The sequence below is a fragment of the Schistocerca gregaria genome, chromosome 8, assembly GCF_023897955.1.
Source record: "Schistocerca gregaria isolate iqSchGreg1 chromosome 8, iqSchGreg1.2, whole genome shotgun sequence".
NCBI classification, from domain to species: domain Eukaryota; kingdom Metazoa; phylum Arthropoda; class Insecta; order Orthoptera; family Acrididae; genus Schistocerca; species Schistocerca gregaria.
This window is the reverse complement of record NC_064927.1, coordinates 169,155,767-169,179,975: the sequence shown is the minus strand read 5'-3', so window position 1 is coordinate 169,179,975 and position 24,209 is coordinate 169,155,767. Positions and strand designations below refer to the sequence as shown.

The following is a 24,209-nucleotide window of genomic DNA, read 5'->3' as shown; positions in this document are numbered from 1 at the left end:
TTGCAGGATAATTAACAATTATTATTGTATCACCAACACAAAAAGGCATTTTTGATTCATGTATAACAGTTTAGGACAAGAGCATAAAAATGAAGTTGCCATATTATGGAAGCTCGCTGAATATTTAATGTTACAGTATTCCACTCAGATGCTAGCTCGTTTACTGTTATACAATTCTAAGAAACAATCTTCTGAATATTCTGCTCATAATTTCATATTTTTGTAAGCTACTTAGGAATATGCAAGCTGTATATATGGACGGGAGGGGGGCTGGATTTTTCTAGGTGAAAATAAACTTTTCCTGGGTGAAAATCACTTGAGAAGTGATAATGTACTTGTCCAACAGAGCTCTTAAATGTACCAATCCTTTGGAAGGTAAAGGTTTTATAAACCATTGTACAACTACCTGGTACTTTAGGAAATGACATCCAGCAAAAAAGCAACACATTTTAGAAAGATATTTGATGTGTGGCTACATGTACACTACATATTTTCGTATTACTGAAGTATAAATACAAATTCCACCAAATACAGCATGGTAGCTTCTGAAGCTCTGAAATCGAGACTGTGATGCACTTTTGTCAGTCAATTGTTGCTCATGTTAGTTGATCCCACAAGACAATGACTGCAGATATTCAGAGGATAGGATGCTTGATGCAGACAGCCAATAGCACCATGACTGTTCAGTAGAACCAACACACAAATATGAACAGTTAATGGTTTAAATTAATATACATACAGCATAGCTGCAAGAGAACGTAAGCTTCCACATATAACACTTGTATTTTTTTTCAGCATGTGTTACCCATTTAAGCATATCAAACACAAATTTTAAATAATGGCATTTATGCCTGGTCTTCCGGGCCCAAAATTTTTCTACATGGCTGTTCCACAAAGTGTTAAGTTTTGAATGAGATTAAAATGCTCTATGATTTAAGAAATTCGTTGCATATTCTCAATGTAACATAATTAATCTTGGTAAAAGGAAATTTACCTTGAAAGTAACAGTTCCCAAGCAACTGTATACAAGATTTTCTCATAACCTGTTAGAAATGTAAACAGTTGTGACATTGTGCTCACCAAAAACAGTTTCTTGTTACAAAGTATTGCATAGTCTTTTTCTTAAAGCCTTTGACATAGTTTGTTGTTGGCAGAAGCTTGAGTGTGCAAGCTCGAGTGTGCACTGTGTTTGTTTTGTTTTTGTAAATGGTCCATTTACTTCACAACTGAAGTCTTTTTTTGGTGTTATTCCTTCATTTATGTTTTATTGCTGCAGTATTATTCTACAATAGTGGGTTAAAGTAAAATTCTTTGTTAGAGTAGAAGCTCTTACCAGGAAAAATTAGAAAAACTGAAATGAAAGCTAAAACACTGAAAAATTCCTCTAATTCTAAAAAAGTAAAAAAATTCCCGCATTTTTCCCAAATTTTGTTGGTGTCTCAGGGCATACACACCCTAAATATACCAACATCTGCACAGTCAGAAGCTATTAAGTCACAAAAAGTACTCAAAGGCAATAATGTTGTTTTCAATCTATTTTACTATATCATTTAAGAAGGGATATATTGACTGGTCACGTGAATGCCATTAATGAAACCAAACTGTGATTCTGTCAATACATTGTGCTCACAGACACATAAAACTACTCTACTGCAAATTGACTTCATTGAAAAAAATCATTAAAATATGTTTTTACTACTTTCTTGCACAAAAACCTGACTGCTGAATAATTAAGTCTGCCTGGGAAAACCCTTATGAAAAATATGAAACAAAAGTAACAGTAAATGGTGCACAAGTCTTCACTATCATACTGGGTATGTTATTATAAGCATGTTGATCCTTACTCTGCAGAGACTTCATAATATTATTAGTCCCCAGTAGATTCATCTCCTGTTGTTCCCTTAAGAAAGTAGTCTATAGAATTCAGATAACTGGTGTTTGTGCACAAAGTTTTGATTCAATTTACCAACAACACAGAAGAAATTGTGATTGAGAAATGCATTACTCTGTGATGTCAGATTCCTACTTCTCCTCCAATTTCCGTCACCTTGTGACTAAAAATTTCTTCACTTCTCTAACAGTGCTGGTAAGAGATCCAGCAGCCTTGCTGGCCAAGGTCATGTTTGGAAATCATGAAGACAAGCAGTACAAACTCTCACCATATGTGGGCAGGTCATTATCTTGCTGAAGTGTAAGCCCTGGATGGATTTGCATGAAGGGTAACAAAACAAAGCATAGAATATTGTTAATGTACTGCTGCGCTGCAATGGTGACGCAGATGACAAACACAGGGGTTGAAAAGAAATGATACTCCATACCATCATCCTGGTTGTCTGGCCATATGGTCAGTGACAGTGAGCTGTCTGCTGTCCAGGGCATCTCCAAATATGTCTTTGATGCTCATCGGGGCTTGATGTGGGACTCATCACTGAAGACAATTCCACTATAGTCAATGAGATACCAAGCCAAAAACATTTCAGGAGAAGACCTGGACAGCCACAGATTACAACCTGTCTGTCGCTCGCCATACACCCTGACAACCATAAGTGATAGTCTGGGGTACTATTTCTTTTCATTGCCAGGCCCCTTTACTTATCACTTGCAGCACCCTTACAGCAGAGCAGTATGCCAGTGACATTCTACACCCCATTTTATTGGCCTTCAGAAGCCATGAACTAGCTACTAGCATGTGAAAAGAAAAACACACAGAGATCATAGCAAGATAATGCCTACCTGCACACAACATGAATTTCTATTGCTTGTCTTCATGCTTATCAAACCTACCTTGACCACCAAGGCTGCCAGATCTCTCCCGAATTGAGAACATTTCGAGCATTATGGGCACCGTCATCCAACCAGCTTGAGATTTTGATGATCTAATGCACCACTTAGAGAGGAATTTAGCATGATTTCCCTCACAATGGAATCTAACAATTCTATCAATCAACTCCAAACTCAACAGCAGCTTGCATGAAGTCCAGATGTCTTACTGACTTGTTCAATTTGTGAAACTCTTTTTCTTGACAAGTCATCCAGTTTTTCTGAAAGTGTAACCTTTTTTTGGTCTTTACATGTACAATACATCTACCAATTTCCATCTCATTCAGATACTTCCTTCATGACATATCATTTTTTGAGTGTATAATAGACTCATACACATAAAAAATGAGGAGAAAACACATGTAAAAGTTACGTACATGTGCATACTTTCAGAGCCAGTAGCTTCCACCTTCTGGCAAAATGGCTGAGTGGGAAGAAAGAGAGATGAGGGAAAAGGCTGGCAAGGTTTAGGAAATAGGAGATTTATGGAAAAGTTACCCATAACCACCCAACAGGGGAGACTTACCATGGGGTTCTGGGCAACTTTTCTGCAACTCTATACGGAATCTTGCCAGTCCTTTTCCTTTATTCCTCTTCTTTCCCCTTCAACTATTCTGCCAGAGGATGGAGTTACTAGCTCCAAAAGTTTGTGCATTTCTTTAACTTTTATATGTTTTTTCTCCTGCCACCACTTGATGAATAGGTTTTTTATCTACCCAGTTACATTACTAAGTTCCTAGATAGTATTATATCAGGGTTTTTCTTTTATAGAGCAGTCAAGACAGTTTCAAGATCCTCGAAATGTTCCTGAACTTAAAAATAGTGAATTCTGTATATTACTACTACATATAGGGGTGTCAAGTGGTGCTACCAACTAGTTGAACTGTAAGCAAGCCTAAATCTCTTTAGTAATGGCTCCCAGTAGCTGCTGTGTATGAAGCAGCAGGGGCCTAGAAAAATGCAACAATTTACAGGCTAAGACTGGTGAAGGGAGAAACATCCAGTGGTCATAGCACTTCAAGAGATCCCATTTTCAGTACATGAATGCTGAGTCAACAGGGCAACATGGGAAACAGACACAGTTGATATAATGATGCAACACGGTATGCGAATGGATAGAGTACTCATCAGAATTTTTGTACAGACTTGTGGTCAGCTGCCAAACTCCTCATCTCTTGTAGGTCACATGAGTCTCCATCTGAAAGGCCCTGAAGGTGTGGGATCTGCACTTCTACAAATACACTTGTACACTTATGAAAGATATTCATGCACTGATATTCATGATGCATGGATGCTAGTTAATTCTCTGTATATGGATGGTCAGACAAGAATGGTAACTTTTCTATTGGCCATTGGTCATTTTTCATTTGTTCATGCCACCCATAGTGGTCTCACAGTTCTAGGCGCTCAGTCCGGAACCGCGCGACTGCTACGGTCGCAGGTTCGAATCCTGCCTCGGGCATGGATGTGTGTGATGTCCTTGGGTCAGTTAGGTTTAAGTAGTTCTAAGTTCTAGGGGACTGATGACCTCAGAAGTTAAGTCCCATGGTGCTCAGAGCCATTTTTTCACTTGTTCATGATGTGAAGCCAATAAGGCAAAAAGTAGATAAAACTTGTAAAATATGCTCTCCACCTTGTACTGTACAGTATATAAATATCTTATGGATATATATATCCATTCTCATTATATTTTCAAATATTGAGTATTTTCATTGATATAGTATACATTAAAACTTGAAAATACTGGAGACAACAGAGAAAATCTAATGAATTGCTGTAGAATTCATCATAGGCTTCATCAGTCAGGGACACAAGTGTCAAAGAAAATTTCCACAAACCCTAATGGAGATGCCATATGGAAGACATCATCCATTCCAACTTGAATCAAGAAACATACAACTTTTTCCAGTAAACATCTTTCACAGTGCCATGGAAAACTAAAGGAGTTTGGGCTAACGAAGATAGGCACCTCCAAGTCTCCTCCCCATGTCCCATTTGTGAATGGAACAGGAAGAAAATTATTCTGGTGCACTACATTCCCTCCCACATTAAATCCTATGGTCCCTTGCAGAGCACACACAAGGAGATCCAGTGTACCTATTCCACTATCATGGTACCCAAAAAGAACATGAAGTGTATATAGCCTGACACTGAAGACTATTTTTTCCATTGTATTATCGATAGTAACCAGCAAGTGCATTTTCAACAGTGCAGCCATGATTAATGATATAATATTTTCTACTTGTAGCCAACACACAATGATGACTGAAAAGCTATTCGCTAACATACTGTAGATATTCGAAAAGCCTACACTAGAGTTCAAAATATAGATTGATCTTTACTGGTTCAGTTACACAATCATACACCAATATCCAGGAACCAAATATGGGTTTTATGGGATACTCTAAAAGACCTCTGAGCACCCTATACTCATTTGTGAAACACACAAGCAATGATTCATTGATTAGATAAATACTAGTTTTAAAAATGAAATCAGTCAACAGTGTATGTTTGTAATCTTTGCAGACTGTCTACATGATATTCAACATTTCCCTCAGTAGTATCCCTTTTGTTCACAGGCTTAGAATGAGGAAAAATCTTAGAATGTATATGAGTGTACATATATAATATAGGACTGAATAATGATGGAAATTAAGTTTTATAGTTTCAGTTCTCAGATAGTTAACATGTAACAGTAGACACCATTTAATTTTTCTCAATATATGCAAAATTATGAGATACAAGAGCTGTGACTGGGTAGAGACCATAGGGCTACAAAATCATAAATAATTGGATGCATCAACCGTGGAGTTTCTATACAGTTCACAAGAGTTGCAAATTATATAAATGGAGAAACTAGCAACAGATACCTCCATCTTCATCACAATTGGCAGCAAGTTCTGTATGCTTCGTGAAGTCAGCCACAATTCTCTTTATTTGTACTGGGACATACAGGTTGCGAGTGTCCTGCTGGAAGATGTTTATTTGCAGCATGTTGTCCATATATGCAACCCAGTTCTTCTCCCACGCAATGCGACCAACAGAAGCTTTACATATAAAACATATTCTCTTATTTTCTATTCATGTAAGTAAGAACAGAGTGTTACACAAAACATTGTTTTGTTATACATAACATGAGAACAAAGTTGCTAACTGCAGCATTTAATATTATTAAATGTGAATGGACAAGCACTTGTTGTGATTATAGAACTATTAAGAATATTTGTAAATCAACAAACACACTTTGTGATTATGAATGTATGTATTGAACTGCCAATTAATTTCTTGGATAATATTTCTTTCTGTAGATTGTATCCAAAAATATACTTTAAATAATGAAAAATAATGACCAGTGTCAAAGGAAATCTGCTTTTTAGACAAACAAGAAGAAAAGTAAAATTAAATTTTATTGATATGGTGACAACATTAAAACTATCAAAATAAGATGAAGGTATAAAAGGTATAGAAAGTCACAAGATTAAGTACGTGATGAAATACACTCCTGGAAATGGAAAAAAGAACACATTGACACCGGTGTGTCAGACCCACCATACTTGCTCTGGACACTGCGAGAGGGCTGTACAAGCAATGATCACGCGCACGGCACAGCGGACACAGCAGGAACCGCGGTGTTGGCCGTCGAATGGCGCTAGCTGCGCAGCATTTGTGCACCGCCACCGTCAGTGTCAGCCAGTTTGCCGTGGCATACGGAGCCCCATCGCAGTTTTTAACACTGGTAGCATGCCACGACAGTGTGGACGTGAACCGTATGTGCAGTTGACGGACTTTGAGAGAGGTCTTATAGTGGGCATGCGGGAGGCCGGGTGGACGTACTGCCGAATTGCTCAACACGTGGGGCGTGAGGTCTCCACAGTACATCGATGTTGTCGCCAGTGGTCGGCGGAAGGTGCATGTGCCTGTCGACCTGGGACCGGACCGCAGCGACGCACGGATGCACGCCAAGACCGTAGGATCCTACGCAGTGCCGTAGGGGACCGCACCGCCACTTCCCAGCAAATTAGGGACACTGTTGCTCCTGGGGTATCGGCGAGGACCATTCGCAACCATCTCCATGAATCTGGGCTACGGTCCCGCACACCGTTAGGCCGTCTTCCGCTCATGCCCCAACATCGTGCAGCCCGCCTCCAGTGGTATCGCGACAGGCGTGAATGGAGGGACGAATGGAGACGTGTCGTCTTCAGCGATGAGAGTCGCTTCTGCCTTGGTGCCAATGATGGTCCTATGCGTGTTTGGTGCCGTGCAGGTGAGCGCCACAAGCAGGACTGCATACAACCGAGGCACACAGGGCCAACACCCAGCATCATGGTGTGGGGAGCGATCTCCTACACTGGCCGTACACCTCTGGTGATCATCGAGGGGACACTGAATAGTGCACGGTACATCCAAACCGTCATCGAACCCATCGTTCTACCATTCCTAGACCGGCAAGGGAACTTGCTGTTCCAACAGGATAATGCACGTCCGCATGTATCCCGTGCCACCCAACGTGCTCTAGAAGGTGTAAGTCAACTACCCTGGCCAGCAAGATCTCCGGATCTGTCCCCCATTGAGCATGTTTGGCATTGGATGAAGCGTCGTCTCACACGGTCTGCACGTCCAGCACGAACGCTGGTCCAACTGAGGCGCCAGGTGGAAATGGCATGGCAAGCCGTTCCACAGGACTACATCCAGCATCTCTACGATCGTCTCCATGGGAGAATAGCAGCCTGCATTGCTGTGAAAGGTGGATATACACTGTACTAGTGCTGACATTGTGCATGCTCTGTTGCCTGTGTCTATGTGCCTGTGGTTCTGTCAGTGTGATCATGTGATGTATCTGACCCCAGGAATGTGTCAATAAAGTTTCCCCTTCCTGGGACAATGAATTCACGGTGTTCTTATTTCAATTTCCAGGAGTGTATATACCTGCATGAACATTCTACAGTTCTGCATTTAAATAGTGGAAGAGAAGACAGGTTCTGTGTTTTTCATAAGGCATCATTGTACACTTAATTTATCCCCAAAGGATGATAACTTTCGTCATTAAATATAAAAGTGTATATTTTCCTGTTTGAGATATAACAGATGATGTTGCAGAATTGAAAGAATAAAGTGTGAAGTGCTCTGCTGATCAGACTGTGATTACAAATATCATAATGAAACTAGTAAAGGAACAGCAATCCTACACCACACTCCCTGTGATTCCTTTGCCTTGTATTCATCTTTGGTGATGAAAACTCTTTCACTTGTTCTGACTCTTTGAGTAACATTGGATTCATCATAGTGAAACATCTCCATGATATGACCCTGACATACAACACCCAGATTCGATAATAATTTTAGAAAGTCTATCAACTTTTGTGGTCATATGGAGACTGAGCTTGGGTGCCTCCCATGGCATGATGCTCACATCTGCTATATTTGCTGCCGAACTTAATGATTCTCAGCAATAATGTGAGTGGTTGCTGCTTTCAGTATCAAATTACTTCCAAGCATCAAACTAATGTGTAGCTAACGAGGTTATCTTTGTTTCAGAAATGCTTCTGCAAATGCACAATCATTGTCTGTGCCTTGTTAATATTAACAGATTGAAAAATATTTGTAGGTTATGCGGCAGTGGATAAGTCATGTCTTCCTTCATCTTATTCAATTTGACCTGTTTATCGACTTCATATTAACTGATCTGTTTATTCATTTGAGAACCGTATACCTAAAGTAATGTTGTCTAGTTACATATACAAAATATATGTGCTCTGCACACCAGAATAATACACATAATGTTACCATAACACTGAACAAGATTTTAAATATGGAGTATTTTTGTGACTGTGGTAGCCATTCTTACACACAAATTAGAGCAGCAACTGGTATTTTCAATAGGTACATTCACTGCAATTTTGGAAACTATGTTGCCATCTCTTTCTTTGAAAGTGAGAACCTCGTTATATATATATATATATAAAAATGTAATAGAACCTTTTAGAAAAGAGAAGGTACAAAAAATAAAATAAAATAAAAATAAATAATTATTAGAAGTAGCAGGACAAGAACAAGCACATCAGCTATACTTCTTGCCATAACATGTCATCTTAAACATTATGCCACTGTGGACACTTGCAGTTTGTGAGTCTGTCTCCCACCTTGAAGACTCCTACTGCTATTATGTTTTTATCTTATATTTAATTATAACAAATCATACGAATAATAATGCATATTTGAGAGATTCTCAATATCTGAAGTATAATATATTCAGAAGAGATTGCAGTTTGAAACCTAGCTAATATGAGATTCAACTAAATAGGCATAATCAAATATGACTTCTCTCACTTCTCTTAAGGGAAATTCCCCATTGCACTCTTCTCAGAATTAGTGGTCAAATGGACCAGTGGATAGCGTGTCAAAAACTGAACACAAATCAAGCATGAAAACAAGAAGAAAGTGTACTGAATTCTGAAAAAAGAAGCAAATAAGAAACAGTGAATGGTCCGAGTTCAAGATATGCAACATTGACAAATTGCAAGAAGCACATCATCATGGTTGTGTTGTCACAGTGTTGGACTGCAAAGCAGGCAAGCCATGTTCAAATTTACTATGTGATCCCCCTCGAATGCATGACTGCAGCCTCAGGCAACTGAAACCACACTGTGAGCAGCAGCACCAGTGCATGATGGAAGTGGTGACTGTGGGCAGGGGGGGGGGGGGGGGGGAGGGGGAGGAGTGGTAAGGAGAAGGCTGGGATGGGAATGGGGAGGGATAGTATGGTGGTGGACAGTGAGGGACTGCAGGTCAGACAATGGGTAGAGCAGAGGTGGAGGGGGGGGGGGGGGGGGGGGAGTAGCTGAAAAAGGAGACAAATAAAAACACTGGATGTGGTGGTGGTGGAATGACGGCTGTGTAATGCTGGAATGGGATCAGGAAAGGGCCTGGATGGGTAAGAACAGTGACTAACAAAGGTTGAGGCCAGGAGGGTTATGGAAACATAGGATCCATTGCAAGGAAAGTTCACACCAGCACAATTCAGAAAAGTTGGTGTTGGTGGGAAGAATCCATATGGCACAGGCAGTGAAGCAGTAATTGAAATGAAGGACGTTATGTTTGGCAATGTGTTCAGCAACACAGTGGTCCACTTATTTCTTGGCTACAGTTTGTCAGTGGCCATTCACGTGGACAACAGCTTGTTTGTAATCATGTCAACATAGAATGCAGCACAGTGATTGCAGCTTAGCTTGCAGACCACATGACTGGTTTCACACGTAGCCCTGCCTTTGATGGGACAGGTGATGTTAGTGACTGGACTGGAGCAGGTGGTGGTGGGAGGAAGTATGGGACAGGTCTTGATTTCTAGGTCTATTACAGGGGTATGAGCCAGAGGTAAGTGATTGGGAGCAGGGGTTTTGTAAGTATGGATGAGTATAATGCGTAGGTTTGGTGGATGACAAAATACCACTGAGGGAGGGGTGTGAAAGATAGTGGGCAAAATATTTCTAATTTCAGGGCACAACAAGAGGTAATCAAAACCCTTGCAGAGAATGTAATTCAGTTGCTCCAATCTTGGATGGAACTGAGTTACGAGGGGAATGCTCTTTTGTAGCTGGACTGTGGGACTTTAGGAGGTGTTCGGAGGCTGGAAAGATAAGGCACAGGAGATTTGTTTTTGTACAAGGTTATAAGGATAATTACAATCAGGGAAGGCTTCAGCGAGACCCACAGTACACTTCGAGATGGACTGCTCATCACTGCAGATGCAACAACCATGGGTGGCTAGGCTGTACAGAAGGGACTTCTTGGTATAGAATGGGTGGCAGCTGTGAAAGTGGAGGTATTGCTGGTGGTTAGTAGGTGTGATATGGATTGAGGAACTGACATAGCCATCTTTGAGCTGGAGGTCAATATCTAGAAAGGTGGCTTGTTGGGTTGAGTAGGACCGGGTGAAACAAATGGGAGAAAAGTTGTTGAGATTCTGGAGGAATATGAATAGGGTGTCCTCACCTTTGATCCAGATAGCAGATGTCAGCAATGAATCTGAACCAGGTGAGGGGTTTTGGTTTCTCAGTTTTTAGGAAAGGATTCCTCTAGATGGCCATTAAATAGGTTGGCATAGGATGGTGCCATGTGGGTGACCATAACTGTATCCTGGATTTGTTTGTAGGTAATGCCTTCAAAGGAGAAGTAATTGTGGGTGAGCATATAGTTGGTTATGGTGACTAGGAAGGAGGTTATGGTTTGAAATCTGTCAGACATTGGGAAAGGTAGTGTTCAATAGTGGTAAGACCATGGGCATTAGGAATGTTAGTGTACAGGGAGGTGGTACTAATAATAATGAGCAGGGCACCCTGTGATTAAGGGACAGGAACTGTGGAGAATCAGTGGAGGAAATGGTTGGTATCTTTTATATAGGAGGGTAGGTTCTGGGTTATAGTATGAAGATGTTGGTATACGAGAGCAGTGATTCTCTCAGTAGAGGCACAGTAACCAGCCACAATGAGGTGTCCTGGGTGGTTAGATTTACGGACTTTAGGGTGCATGTAGATGGTAGGAGTGCAAGGAGTGGTAGAGGTGAGTAGAGAGATTGACTTCAGGGAGAAGTTCTGGGATGGGCCTGAGGATTTGAATAGTTACTGGAGATCCTGCTGCATTACTGGAATGGGGTCACTGTGGAATGGGATGTATATGGAAAGGAGTCCTTCCGCCAGGTAATTCTTGCGGTTAAAAACAACAGTGGTAGAGCCTTTGACTGCAGGTAGGATATAAGGTCGAGATCAGATTTTAGATGGTGGACTGTGGTTCTTTCAGCAGATGTAAGGTTAGTTTGCATTTGAGGGATTTGGGGAATGATAGTGAGCAAGGTAAGAGGTTAAGAAATTCTGGAAAATTAACTGGTGGTTTGGGAGCAGTGTGGTGGATCACCATTGGACGGAGGAGTGAACTTAGTTAGGGAAGATTCCATATTGGTCTTTGGTTGAGTCTGATTGGTAGGGTTGGAGGCGAAAAAGTGTTTCCACTATAGCGACCGGGAGAAGGAGAGAAGGTCTTTAACAAGTCCTGGATGAATGAATTTGGGAGAGGGGCAAAAGGTGAGGCCTTTGGAAAGGACTGATGTTTCTGTGGGGTTAAGACTTATGGAGGAAAGGTTTGTGACTGTGTTGCAGGTCTGTTTAGGTTCTGGATTCTGTGTGGTGGAGGTGGGAGGGAGTTTTGGAGGGTGGAGTAAGTGTAGTAGGTCTGCGAGACAGGGTCTGTCAGCTATGAGGGGACGTGGGGGAAGTTTGGAGGTTGTAGAGGTGGCGGACAGTGGTACTCCAAGGCAGGAGTAGGAAGTGAGTAGGACGGACAGATTCTGAGGTGGCATTGTGAATGTTGCTCAAGTTCCTGTAGGGCAAGAGTTTCAATGTGTGTTATGGGTTCCAGGACTTTAGGATAGCATAGCAGGAGAATTTTGTGAATGGAGTGAAGGTACTGCAAAGAGGTTTGGGCTTGATTGATATGGTTTTGCAGGACTATGCTGGTGAGGGCTAAGGACTGGCAGAATCCGAACAGGTGGAGGTAATTGTGGAATGATGGGTGGTAGCCAGAGATGGGTAATTTGATGGTAAGGCCATTAGGGGAGGATTCCATGATCCAAGCAACAATGCAGGAACAGTATGTGGGACTGGGATCTGGTTAGGGATAAGGAAACTTTTCTGTTATGACGCAGATGGAAGAAATAAGATTACATGATGGTGGAAAAATGTGGAAAATTCTACATCTACATCTACATCTACATCCATACTCCTCATGCCACCTGACGGTGTGTAGCGGAGGGTACCCTGAGTACCTCTATCGGTTCTCCCTTCTATTCCAGTCTCGTATTGTTCGTGGAAAGAAGGATTGTCGGTATGTTTCTGTGTGGGCGCTAATCTCTCTGATTTTATCCTCATGGTCTCTTCGCGAGATATACGTAGGAGGGAGCAATATACTGCTTGACTCTTCGGTGAAGGTATGTTCTCGAAACTTTAACAGCAGTCCGTACCAAGCTACTGAGCGTCTCTCCTGCAGAGTCTTCCACTGGAGTTTATCTATCATCTCCGTAACACTTTCGCGATTACTAAATGATACTGTACCGAAGCGCGCTGCTCTCCATTGGATCTTCTCTATCTCTTCTATCAACCCTATCTGGTACGGATCCCACACTGTTGAGCAGTATTCAAGCACTGGGCGAACAAGCGTACTGTAACCTACTTCCTTTGTTGTCGGATTGCATTTCCTTAGGATTCTTCCAATGAATCTCAGTCTGGCATCTGCTTTACCAACGATCAACTTAATATGATCATTCCATTTTAAATCACTCCGAATGCGTACTCCCACATAATTTATGGAATTAACTGCTTCCAGTTGCTGACCTGCTATTTTGTAGCTATATGATAAGGGATCTATCTTTCAAGTATTCGCAGCACATTACACTTGTCTACATTGAGATTCAATTGCCATTCCCTGCACCATGCGTCAATTCGCTGCAGATCCTCCTGCATTTCAGTACAATTTTTCATTGTTGCAACCTCTCGATACACCACAGCATCATCTGCAAAAAGCCTCAGTGAACTTCCGATGTAATCCACCAGGTCATTTATGTATATTGTGAATAGCAGCGGTCCTATGACACTCCCCTGCGGCACACCTGAAATCACTCTTACCTCGAAAGACTTCTCGCCATTGAGAATGACATGCTGCGTTCTGTTATTTAGGAACTCCTCAATCCAATCACACAATTGGTCTGATAGTCCATATGCTCTTACTTTGTTCATTAAACAACTGTGGGGAACTGTGTCAAATGCCTTGCAGAAGTAAAGAAACACGGCATCTACATGTGAACCCGTGTCTATCGCCCTCTGAGTCTCGTGGACGAATAGCGCGAGCTGGGTTTCACACGACCGTCTCTTTTGAAACCCATGCTCATTCCTACAGAGTACATTTCTAGTCTCCAGAAAAGTCATTATACTCGAACATAATATGTGTTCCAAAATTCTATAACTGATCAACGTTAGAGATATAGGTCTATAGTTCTGCACATCTGTTCGACATCCCTTCTTGAAAACGGGGATGACCTGTGCCCTTTTCCAATCCTTTGGAACGCTTCGCTCTTCTAGTGACCTACGGTACACCGCTCAAGAAGGGGGGCAAGTCCCTTCGCGTACTCTATGTAAAATCGAACTGGTATCCCATCAGGTCCAGCGGCCTTTACTCTTTTGAGCAATTTTAATTGTTTCTCTATCCCTCTGTCGTCTATTTCGATATCTACCATTTTGTCATCTGTGCGACAATCTAGAGAAAGAACTACAGTGCAGTCTTGCTCTGTGAAACAGCTTTGGAAGAAGACATTTAGTATTTCGGCCTTTAGTCTGTCATCCTCTGTTTCAGTACCATTTTGGTCACAGAGTGTCTGGACATTTTGTTTTGATCCACCTACCGCTTTGACATAGGAACAAAATTTCTTAGGATTTTCTGCCAAGTCAGTACATAGAACTTTACTTTCGAATTTATTGAACGCCTCTCGCATAGCCCTCCTCACACTACATTTCGCTTCGCATAATTTTTGTTTGTCTGCAAGGCTTTGGCTATGTTTATGTTTGCTGTGAAGTACCCTTTGCTTCCGCAGCAGTTTTCTAACTCGGTTGTTGTACCACGCTGGCTCTTTTCCATCTCTTACGATCTTGCTTGGCACATACTCATCTAACGCATATTGTACGATGGTTTTGAACTTTGTCCACTGATCCTCAACACTATCTGTACTTGAGACAAATCTTTTGTGTTGAGCCATCGAGTACTCTGAAATCTGCTTTTTTTCACTTTTGCTAAACAGAAAAATCTTCCTACCTTTTTTAATATTTCTATTTACAGCTGAAATCATTGATGTAATAACCGCTTTATGATCGCTGATTCCCTGTTCTGCATTAACTGATTCAAATAGTTCAGGTCTGTTTGTCACCAGAAGGTCTAATATGTTATCGTCACGAGTCGGTTCTCTGTTTAACTGCTCAAGGTAGTTTTCAGATAAAGCACTTAAAAAAATTTCACTGGATTCTTTTTCCCTGCCTCCTGTTATGAACGTTTCAGCAAATTAAAACCTCCACCCAGAACTATAACATGGTGGGGAAATCTACTCGAAATATTTTCCGAATTATTCTTCAGATGCTCAGTCACAACAGCTGCTGAGCCCGGGGGCCTATAGAGACATCCAACTACCATGTCTGAGCCTGCTTTAACCGTGACCTTCACCCAAATCATTTCACAATTCGGATCTCTGTCAATTTCCTTCGATACTATTGCACTTCTTATCGCTATGAACATGCCTCCCCCTTCACTGTCCAGCCTATCTCTGCAGTATACATTCCAATCTGAGTTTAGGATTTCATTACTGTTTACGACTGGTTTCAGCCAACTTTCTGTCCCTAGTACTATATGGGTGTTGTGACCGTTTATTAATTACGTAAATAATACAGACTTATGTCCGAAAAATTTTGCAAAATTACACCCAAATAAGAGCAACAATTCACAAAAGAGTGATATGGATGCAAAAGGCAGAAACAATATGAAATCTGAAGGAGTCAACGATAACGAAAGGCAAAAACCGACTAAAATTGGTGAGAAGTTACAAGGATAAAAATAAAGAATAATTGATGAAAAATATATATTACTGTGGGTGGCAGGTCTGAGAGTGGATAAGTGTGAATAAAGGGGACAGCTGATCTGGCTGGATGGCAGAATTAGGAGTTGTGAACTGGGATAGAATTAAGTACACCTTCTTCATGTTTTCATGCTTGATCTGTTTTCAGTTACTGGCATGCAATCCAATGGGCCTTCTTACCACTAAATTTTGAGGGTGCAATGGGGAGTTCCCCTTGCCAAAATGTGATACAAACACAAAAGTAATGGACATCCCAGCCTGTTGAAATTGGGAATGTACACATTATAATGATGTCACAGAGTAGTATATACAAGGTTTGCCTAATGTATCCCACACTTGTATACTTTGTTGTTAAGTGTGTCACATATTGTTCTTTACTGTAGGGGAAAAATTATTTAAAAATAATTTTTCTGATTGCCACCACACTCTTCTGTCTGTTTTCTCAGCAACTAGGAAGTTTACTTGTTGGCATTATGAGATGATAACCTGGATTGTAAGTGAAGTATTGCATGATGCAGATGTAATGGAGAAGGAAGAGGTATGGAAATATGCAATTCAATGACAATGCTGAAACATATTGTACTAATTAAGTGCAATCATTGTAAAATTATAACTGATTAGTCTAAAATTATGAGACTTGTTAATAACATGCCTGACTACAATCAGTTTTTTCATCATTGATAGATGATATTTTTATGAACTCAGCTAGAAAGACGTTATATTATAATTTAGAAGGAGATATGGGTGTCTGTAATCATAAAATCAATGTATGACATCTCAAAGGTGCTATTAACTTCTGTCCTGCACAACTGTACTGTAATTGTTGATTTATTATCTAAGAATGTCTCCTACCTGAAGGATCCAGACTAATCAGACTCCGGAAAATTCCATTGTAATTGTAGCCCCTGAGTCTCATCTCCTTATATATATCCTTTTTATTCATGGGAACACCAGGAGCTGGTTTTGGGGGCTCCAGCCCATCACTTAACATAGGAGCACCACCCAACCAAAAGCGACCAGTCACAATGACACTTCCTCCCTCCATAATTTCAAATTCATTAGTTCCAGAACTAGTCATTACTTGGAACACAAGTGCCGCTAAACAGAAAATGAAGTAAAAATTTTAAAAAAATATTGAAACACCATACAGAAACAACAACAGAGCAAACTATACTGACTAACAGAACATAATTAAAATTATTGTGAAAATATGATTGTAATCCATGATATTATGGAATGCAGTAACATGAGAGCAATGTCAAAATAGTGACAAAAATTTTAGATGTAAGATTTGCTTTTTTAGAACTCAGAGTAAAAACACTGTAACACAAAAGGGTAGAAAATTTGAATGTTTATTCAGAAAAGGATAATATCTCCATAATCTATATTTGCAGGCATGCAACACATTGGGAGGGGAGAAACTGTTTAACAAACATGATATAAGATAACTAATAATATGTTACACTCTTTGAAAGAGATACCAATTGGAGTGTAACCTGAAAGTAAATACCATAATTTTAATTTTTGAAGCTGGATATTCACATTTGATAGTACAAGACATAGAGAGAAAAGAACAGTAGCAGTTGTATCACAACTAAATATAATGGATTATATAAAAGACTCAACATACAGGGCAGAAACAGATTGGGAAAAATAGAGAACTTGTCAATATAAGCCAATTTATTACTGTTATACAAGTATCTGAGAATTGACATGAAAGCATGGAGCTATGTCACATAAGTAGAATATGCATAGTGTATAATGAATGAAAAAAATTCTTTATTAGTACAAATATTGTCAAAATTACTTAATCACAACTAGACTCAACAAACACTAAGAAGTTACGTAACACGATGGCTAAGATAAAAAAAACAACAGCCACCAAAGAAATACGTCTCACACTTCTATATCATGTAGTGCAGGTGCACGAAAAAGTATCATTGTCAAATAGCCCTCCTACAACCTTCTTAAACTGCAAGCCCCTAGGATGCATTGATACACAAATTTAATCAGATCTTCAGTACTTCTGAGTTTGTCAGGTGTCTCAGTGATGCTGACAGTTCTGTTTGTGGTGGTGACATATCAGTCCACTGTGTTCATGTCCTGGATGATGTGCTAGGCATCCTTTCAGTTTGTTTTGCATTTGTTGTGTCTTGATGCACTGGCCTGAGATCAGGGCAGGTAAAATCCATGTTGGCTTGTTGCATTCAACGAATACCTTCATCAAACTGCCATTCTACAATCTTTCCATGGGGTGCTTGTCTCTATGCAGAACGAAAATGCCCAATATATGGTGGTTGTAAGGATGACTCTAGGGAGTCTGTTTGTAACAGTATGTGAGAGCAATCATGTAAGTCTGTGTGTACAAACACCTTACATGTGCCATGGTGGAAAGTCAATGGGCACATATATTCGTGCAGTGAAGTTTTAGCTGCTGCACATGCTATATGAGGTCCCTTGAGTTTGGCAGTGCTGTTGGTACTAAATAGTCTGCTGGAATCCGTAGCAGTTTGCAGTAAACCATCTCAGCCACTGACACACCAATATCATGTTTATGAGCTGTTAGCAGGCGTAACAACACTAATGGTAACGCTTCTGTCCATCTGTCTTGATGACATGTCAGTGCTGCTTTCAAAGTTCTGTGTTACTTTTCCACCATACCAATATTGGCGACTGATAGCTAGTCATTCAGTAGTGTTGGAACATGCACATTTTGTCCAGCTCCAAGAACAGTATGGACTGAAACTGACATCTCCGATCAATCATAACTTGGAGTGGGTATCTGAAACGTATAACCCAAGTACACACAAACGTCTTCACTGCAGTTTCAGGTGATATCTCAGCTGTTTGAGTTGCCTCTGCCCACTCTGTTCATCTACACACTGCTCAAGTGCTGTCCAGATTGCAAACTGATCAGTCCACAGCAATAGCTAACTCTGCATAGTGGACTGGGTGGGCAAGTAACACTGCCTGGCTGAGGTTTACTTGCAGACCTCTAAATGCCTTGTCCATTTCTAGTATCCACTTAATCAGTCACCGACCCTTGGCATTATGTCCCTTGAGTGCATTCATGAGAGTTGTGCTTGCACCATAGCCATTGCTGACAGATGATGTCAATAAGAATTTATTACTCTCTTATATCTTCTCACTTCTTAGTAGTTTGCCATCTTCTGCAGAGATTGTATTGTTGCAATCTTCTATGACAGAGGTAGGATTCTTCTGACGACACAGTATGTCCAAGAAAAGTGACGTGGTTCTTGTGCATGACCCTCTTTTTTTCATCTAATGCCACTCTATGGTCAAAGGGTCATCTGTGAACTTGACACAGATGCTGTTGATGTGGCAATAACACCAAAATGTCATCAAGAGAATCAAAACAAAATGCCAACCCCTTTATCACTTTGTCAATAAAATGCTGCATAGTCTGTACTGTATTCTTAAGGTCAAAGGCATAAATGAAAACTCTAATAACCCAAATGATGTAATCACTGCTGTCTTCCAAACATCTCTTGGAGGTACTAGTATCTGGTAGTACACTTCCTTGCAGTCACGAATGCTAAAAAGTTTTACACCAGCCAGAGTACATGTGAAGCCTGTATGTTAGGTACTGCGTATCTATCTGGGATGGTCCTAGAGTTTAACATCTGGTAATCCCCAGATGGCCTCCACGATCCATCCTTCTTACACACTAAGTGTCAGAGCAAAGACTATGTGCTAGCTAACTGCAGATTACTCCCAACAATAACATTTCTTTGAATATTGCCTTTGTTTCTGTCAGCCTCTCTGGTGCAATTCTCCATGTTCATCATGACACTAGTCATCCCAGTTTGGTACAGATATAGTATCCTTTGGAGTGGATCTGTTTTGTTGACTCATCTGTTGTTCCTGTTGCCTGGTCAGCCAAAAGTTTCTGGTTTCCCTCTTCATGATGTAGCATCTCAAATACGGAGTCGCCAATTGCCTGGAGCTTCTCATTAGTTTTATGCCCTTTGGCACCTGATATTGTACTACTGTCTGTTGGATTTAAGAAACATTCTCCCTGTAAGCTGACAGACAATGCGAAATGTGCTAGAAAATCAGTGCCAAATATAGGTCCTGATATATCAGCTATCACAAAAGACCATGAAAACTGTTTGAAGAAACCAACATCAATCTTGCACACTTTGTGTCCATACATGGTAGTATAGAGTTATTCACTGCTTTCAAACATGTCTGTACACCTCGCCTGTTGTATGGTGCATGGCTGACAGGAAGTGAGCTGATATCTGACATGGTAGCAACCAAAAACATTGTGCCCGTATGCCTAATAGATTCGTACAATCTCTTCAAAGTGGAAGGAGATGTATGCACTGATGATTACTGTTGTTGACATGAAAACACTGCACTGTTACTGTATGTAACACGGCTTTTCGGTAAGAACACAGTGATGCACATCTAGCAACATCTCTCCAAAAATCTTCTTGCTAGCTTCGCGTTTCACGTCTCGCCTAAATTCTTGTCTGACTGATGTTAACTTGTTGCCACTGCTGTGTGTGCAGTTGCATTCTTTGGTCCTCTACTGTAGCTTTCGAATCTCTAAACTCATTTGAAATATTTATAGAATGTTCTGGTATGACTGTGGCACAGTTTATAGTTTTGGCTCCAGTTTCATCTTGCTGACCATGGGGGTTATCATACACAGAATCTGTTGATGTCACTGTGACTGTTGCAATTGGCTCATGCATCTCACAGATTCTGTAAACAGCTTCTCAGCTGATCTCTCCTCATTTATGGCTAGTGCAGCCCTTACTTGTGCTGTAAGCTGTTATTGCCATACATGTAACAGAAAGCTATCACAGACTGTCAAACTATCCAACTGGCTGTCCTCAGTATTCTGATGGGGTTCTATCTCCCCACTTCTCTCAGTACAGTACCTTCCTGATACTTATGTTAACTGAACTCATGCTCTGTTGTATTGATTCTTATTTCAATCTGTTGTATGCTCCTTCTGTAGGTGCATTCACTAAACTGTACAGTATTAAAACTGAGGGCCAGTGGTCCAGATTACTCATCACCAAAGCAAACTTCTTGTGATCTTTGACTGCTCTCTGTTGTTGAAATATATTTTCCTTTACTGTGAACAATGTATGTGGTCAAGAAAGCATGAATGAAGGTGCTCGTAATCGCAACCACTGTGTGGGTGAATTGCTGGAACCAGCAGGTAGATCCACTGCTGTTTCTCACTGCGGTCATGCTGTAGCAATCATCATCATTTATAATGATGTTGCCTTACTGGACTGTGCTGATGTTGTTGAACAAATGACATTTCTTTAGTCTGGCATATGCCTAAAGTTCATATCTTCCAAAAGATGTAACTGCAAGGATTCTATTTCATTCTGAAGAGTGCAAATTGCTTCCATTATTGGACAGTATCATTTGTCATTATCGTAAATTGTTCTAACTGCTTAGGTTAGTGGTAGCCTTATGCCGATCAATGAAAAGTCAGAAAATCCTTAGTTAGAGGTCATCAGTTATGTAGGTGTGTACCTACCCCACATAAATAAAATACACATTGTGTAGTTATTATTAGTTTGAATCTTGTCAAAATTACTTAATGACAAACAGAATCAACAAACACTAAAAAATTACATAACATGATGGCAAAGGAAAAAAAATCCACCAAAGAGACACCTCTCATTCTCGGATAGCACATTGTACAAGTGTGCGAAAAAATATCGTTACCACAGATCAAAGGACAGTGTAAATGGATGAGCACAGAGCAGGATTACACATGAGAGCAGTAAAAATGTGACTAGGGTTTACATACCTAAATCAATAAACTACAATAAGGAAATGTAACAATAGCATATAAACTGGATGCCACTGTCATTAGTGGAACATCTACCTGCTCTTGTCTCACGCAAATAAATTCCTCCTATGACTTTGGCAAATAGCACTTACGTTATATGTCTCTTAATGCAGAGAGTAAGTTGAGAATAAAGTGTAAAAAATTTCAGTTTCCTCAAAAAATACACAAAACATGTATCACATAAAGCAACATTTCAAATGTACCTATATTACTGCTGTAACTACCAATTTTGTGTGTGCCACTTTACAGGTCCTGTGTGAAGTTTGTGCCTGATTTGGCCACTATAGGTCACTTGGCCTGCTAATACGACAGCAGTTATGATGGCAGCCTGCTGGATGTTCTCCCTGTTGGAACTAATGAATACATAGACTTTAGTGCAAGGCTCTGCTGGTCACTTGTGTACTGCTTATTGTATTGTATCTTGTCTTCCTTGTGTAAGTACTGTTTGAGTAATAAATTACAGTGGTCTTGGGTTAGAACACTTTCTGGCGATGAGTATGATATTTGACTACACGTGTTCCCTGCCAGTCACTGGTCCTTTGAGTATAATTTCCATAGAGGCTGTGCTTAAATCTCTTCTTGACTGACAGCTGGCACTGACAGTTGCTAATTCCAGTTTAATGACTACACTGGCGCAACATAAGGCCCTACAACAAGATATCTGCTGCCCTTTCCTCATTTCCTCCATACAAAGATGCAGCAGAAGACTGGGATGCCTGCAGCAACATTTCTAGGCATTTGTAGTGACAGATGTAAGGCAGCGCATGGTTCTTTTTCTGTCATTGATTTCAGCTCGTCCATATCAGTTGCTGTATTGGAATCCACAAGTCTTCTTTTGATCAGATACGTGAGTAACTTCGTACCTAACACTGTATATACTCATGTTATTGCTGCTTGTGTGGAGTTTTGCTGCTGCCAAAAGTGGCCAAAACAGTCGTACGTGGCATGGGCAGCAGAACTACATGGTCATTGTAATTTTGTGACAAATGTTCATAAGGAATCCTATGCAGATCAACTAATTCGCAATGCAATCAAACATTTTGCTCCTGATAAGGAAGTTTGAGAGTGAGCTATGCAGTGTCAAAATCCTATGGTTCTGAAGTGCTGAACACAGTGCAATCATCTGAAGTTTCTTGGGCTGCAGGTAGTCAGATATAAGCCTGATCCAAAGATTCAGAAATCAATTCCTGTTATCCCTCCCAACCTCCATTCAGTTTGTAAGGGAACATAGATGCTATTGCAGCAGTCCAGCAGACATCTCAGGGTCATAAATAATCGCCATTCACGACAACAATAGTCCATGTCACAACAGTGACAGACTCATGTTCTGCTGTTTTCATACCCTTAATGCTTCACTCAAATTGGAAGGGCCCCTTGTCTCAAGCACCGGGCAGTGGGTAATAAGTGCCATAAGAAAGGACACATTGCTTCTGTATGTAACTCCTTTCCAAACACGAGTGAGGATGAAACAAACATGGATGTGAACAGTGTGTCAGCAGTGATGGTGTCTCAAGGGAAATTATACATTTAAGTGCACATGTTTAACAAATGACTGAGATTGCAGGTGAACATGGGTGCAGGCCCAATGTTGGTGATTTCGCAAACTTACATGAATTTGGATTCTCCCCTTCTGACTCCAGTGTCGTGGAGGCTGAAGAGCTACAACAAATAGATTCCCATTCTTGGATGGTTTTCTGCACCTGTGTCTTACAAGGCTGTGGTTTGCTCATTAACATTCCTAGTTGTGGACAATGCTTACACAGCAAATCTTGTTTGGTTTGGATACTTTTAACCATCGAGCGGGTGCGCCTGTGTATAAAGTGTGCCAACCAAAAATAAAATGATTTTGTGCGGTTCAATTTCTGTTTCAAGACTGCAAACCTATACCTATTCCTTCAGTATTGCTCCAGGTAACATAGTGATAAATCGTGTTTTCATATGTCCAAGTGAGAAACAGTAATATAAAATACAAAGCTAGCTGGGTGGAAAAAATTTACGAGCTGTTCAAAAAAATTAGCCCAGTTACGAACTAGCAACATAATCCCACTTTGAGGCAGTTGTCTACAAGACAATTAGTGATAAAATAAACATCTGACTGAGATCTGATGCAACTGCACTGCTTAATGCTTCGAATGCATCATTATTGTTTCTTTAACAAATGTCCTTGGTAACAGTGAAACTTTATTTCATTATTGTTTAATAAAACAGTAGTTTAGCTCATATTATGTAAGTATATTTTCTCCTTGTTTAAATAAACTAAGATTAAACTGTGATTATGGTCATACTTGACCTTGGTAACATAAGGAAACCTATTCTTTTCACTGTGCAAAGTACGCCGTGCGCCCGCTCGTGTTACAAAAAACGGCTCGCCCACTTGAGGGTTAAACTGTTTGGATTCTCCATCAATGATGAAATGCATTTGGTTTCTGATCAAGTTCCAAATCAACAATTAGATGCTCTCTGTGCTGAACTTTCTTCTCTTAGAATTTCAGGCTCATATTGTGATGAAACAGTCTGCCCCCCCTCCTCTCTCCCACTGCTCTCATTTCTTCCAGGCCTGCCTGGTACTGGTAATTGTACAGGATCAAGTAAAAGCAAACTTAGATTGTATTCAATCCCTTGATGTTATTTGACCACTTTCTCCAACTGAATGATCAGCACCTCTGGTAATAGCCAAAAAACTTACTGGTGAATTATGCCTCTGTGGTGATTCTAAGAAATTTATCAATGCACAGTCAATCATGAATGGGGAAACAGAATGACTAGTATGAACATTTAAGACTCAGATGAAAAAATGCATTTCGGATGTGTCACTGTAAGTAGCTCTTGACCAGTTCCTCAGTTATTTTTTAAAGATTGACTTGGCAAAGCACTATCTAC

General features: G+C 40.4%; 1 protein-coding gene across 2 annotated transcripts in view; it reads right to left on the bottom strand.

The window, feature by feature from the left end:
* LOC126284872 (fatty acid synthase-like) overlaps window positions 1–24,209 on the bottom strand; it is a 364,243-nt gene that overhangs the window by 166,775 nt on the left and 173,259 nt on the right. For both annotated transcript variants that reach the window (XM_049984111.1, XM_049984110.1), the window contains exons 17-18: window positions 16,334–16,579; window positions 5,691–5,867 (exon numbers count right to left, since the gene is read on the bottom strand). In XM_049984111.1, coding sequence (XP_049840068.1) covers window positions 5,691–5,867; window positions 16,334–16,579 — 423 coding nt within the window. The remainder of the gene's footprint in view (window positions 1–5,690; window positions 5,868–16,333; window positions 16,580–24,209) is intronic.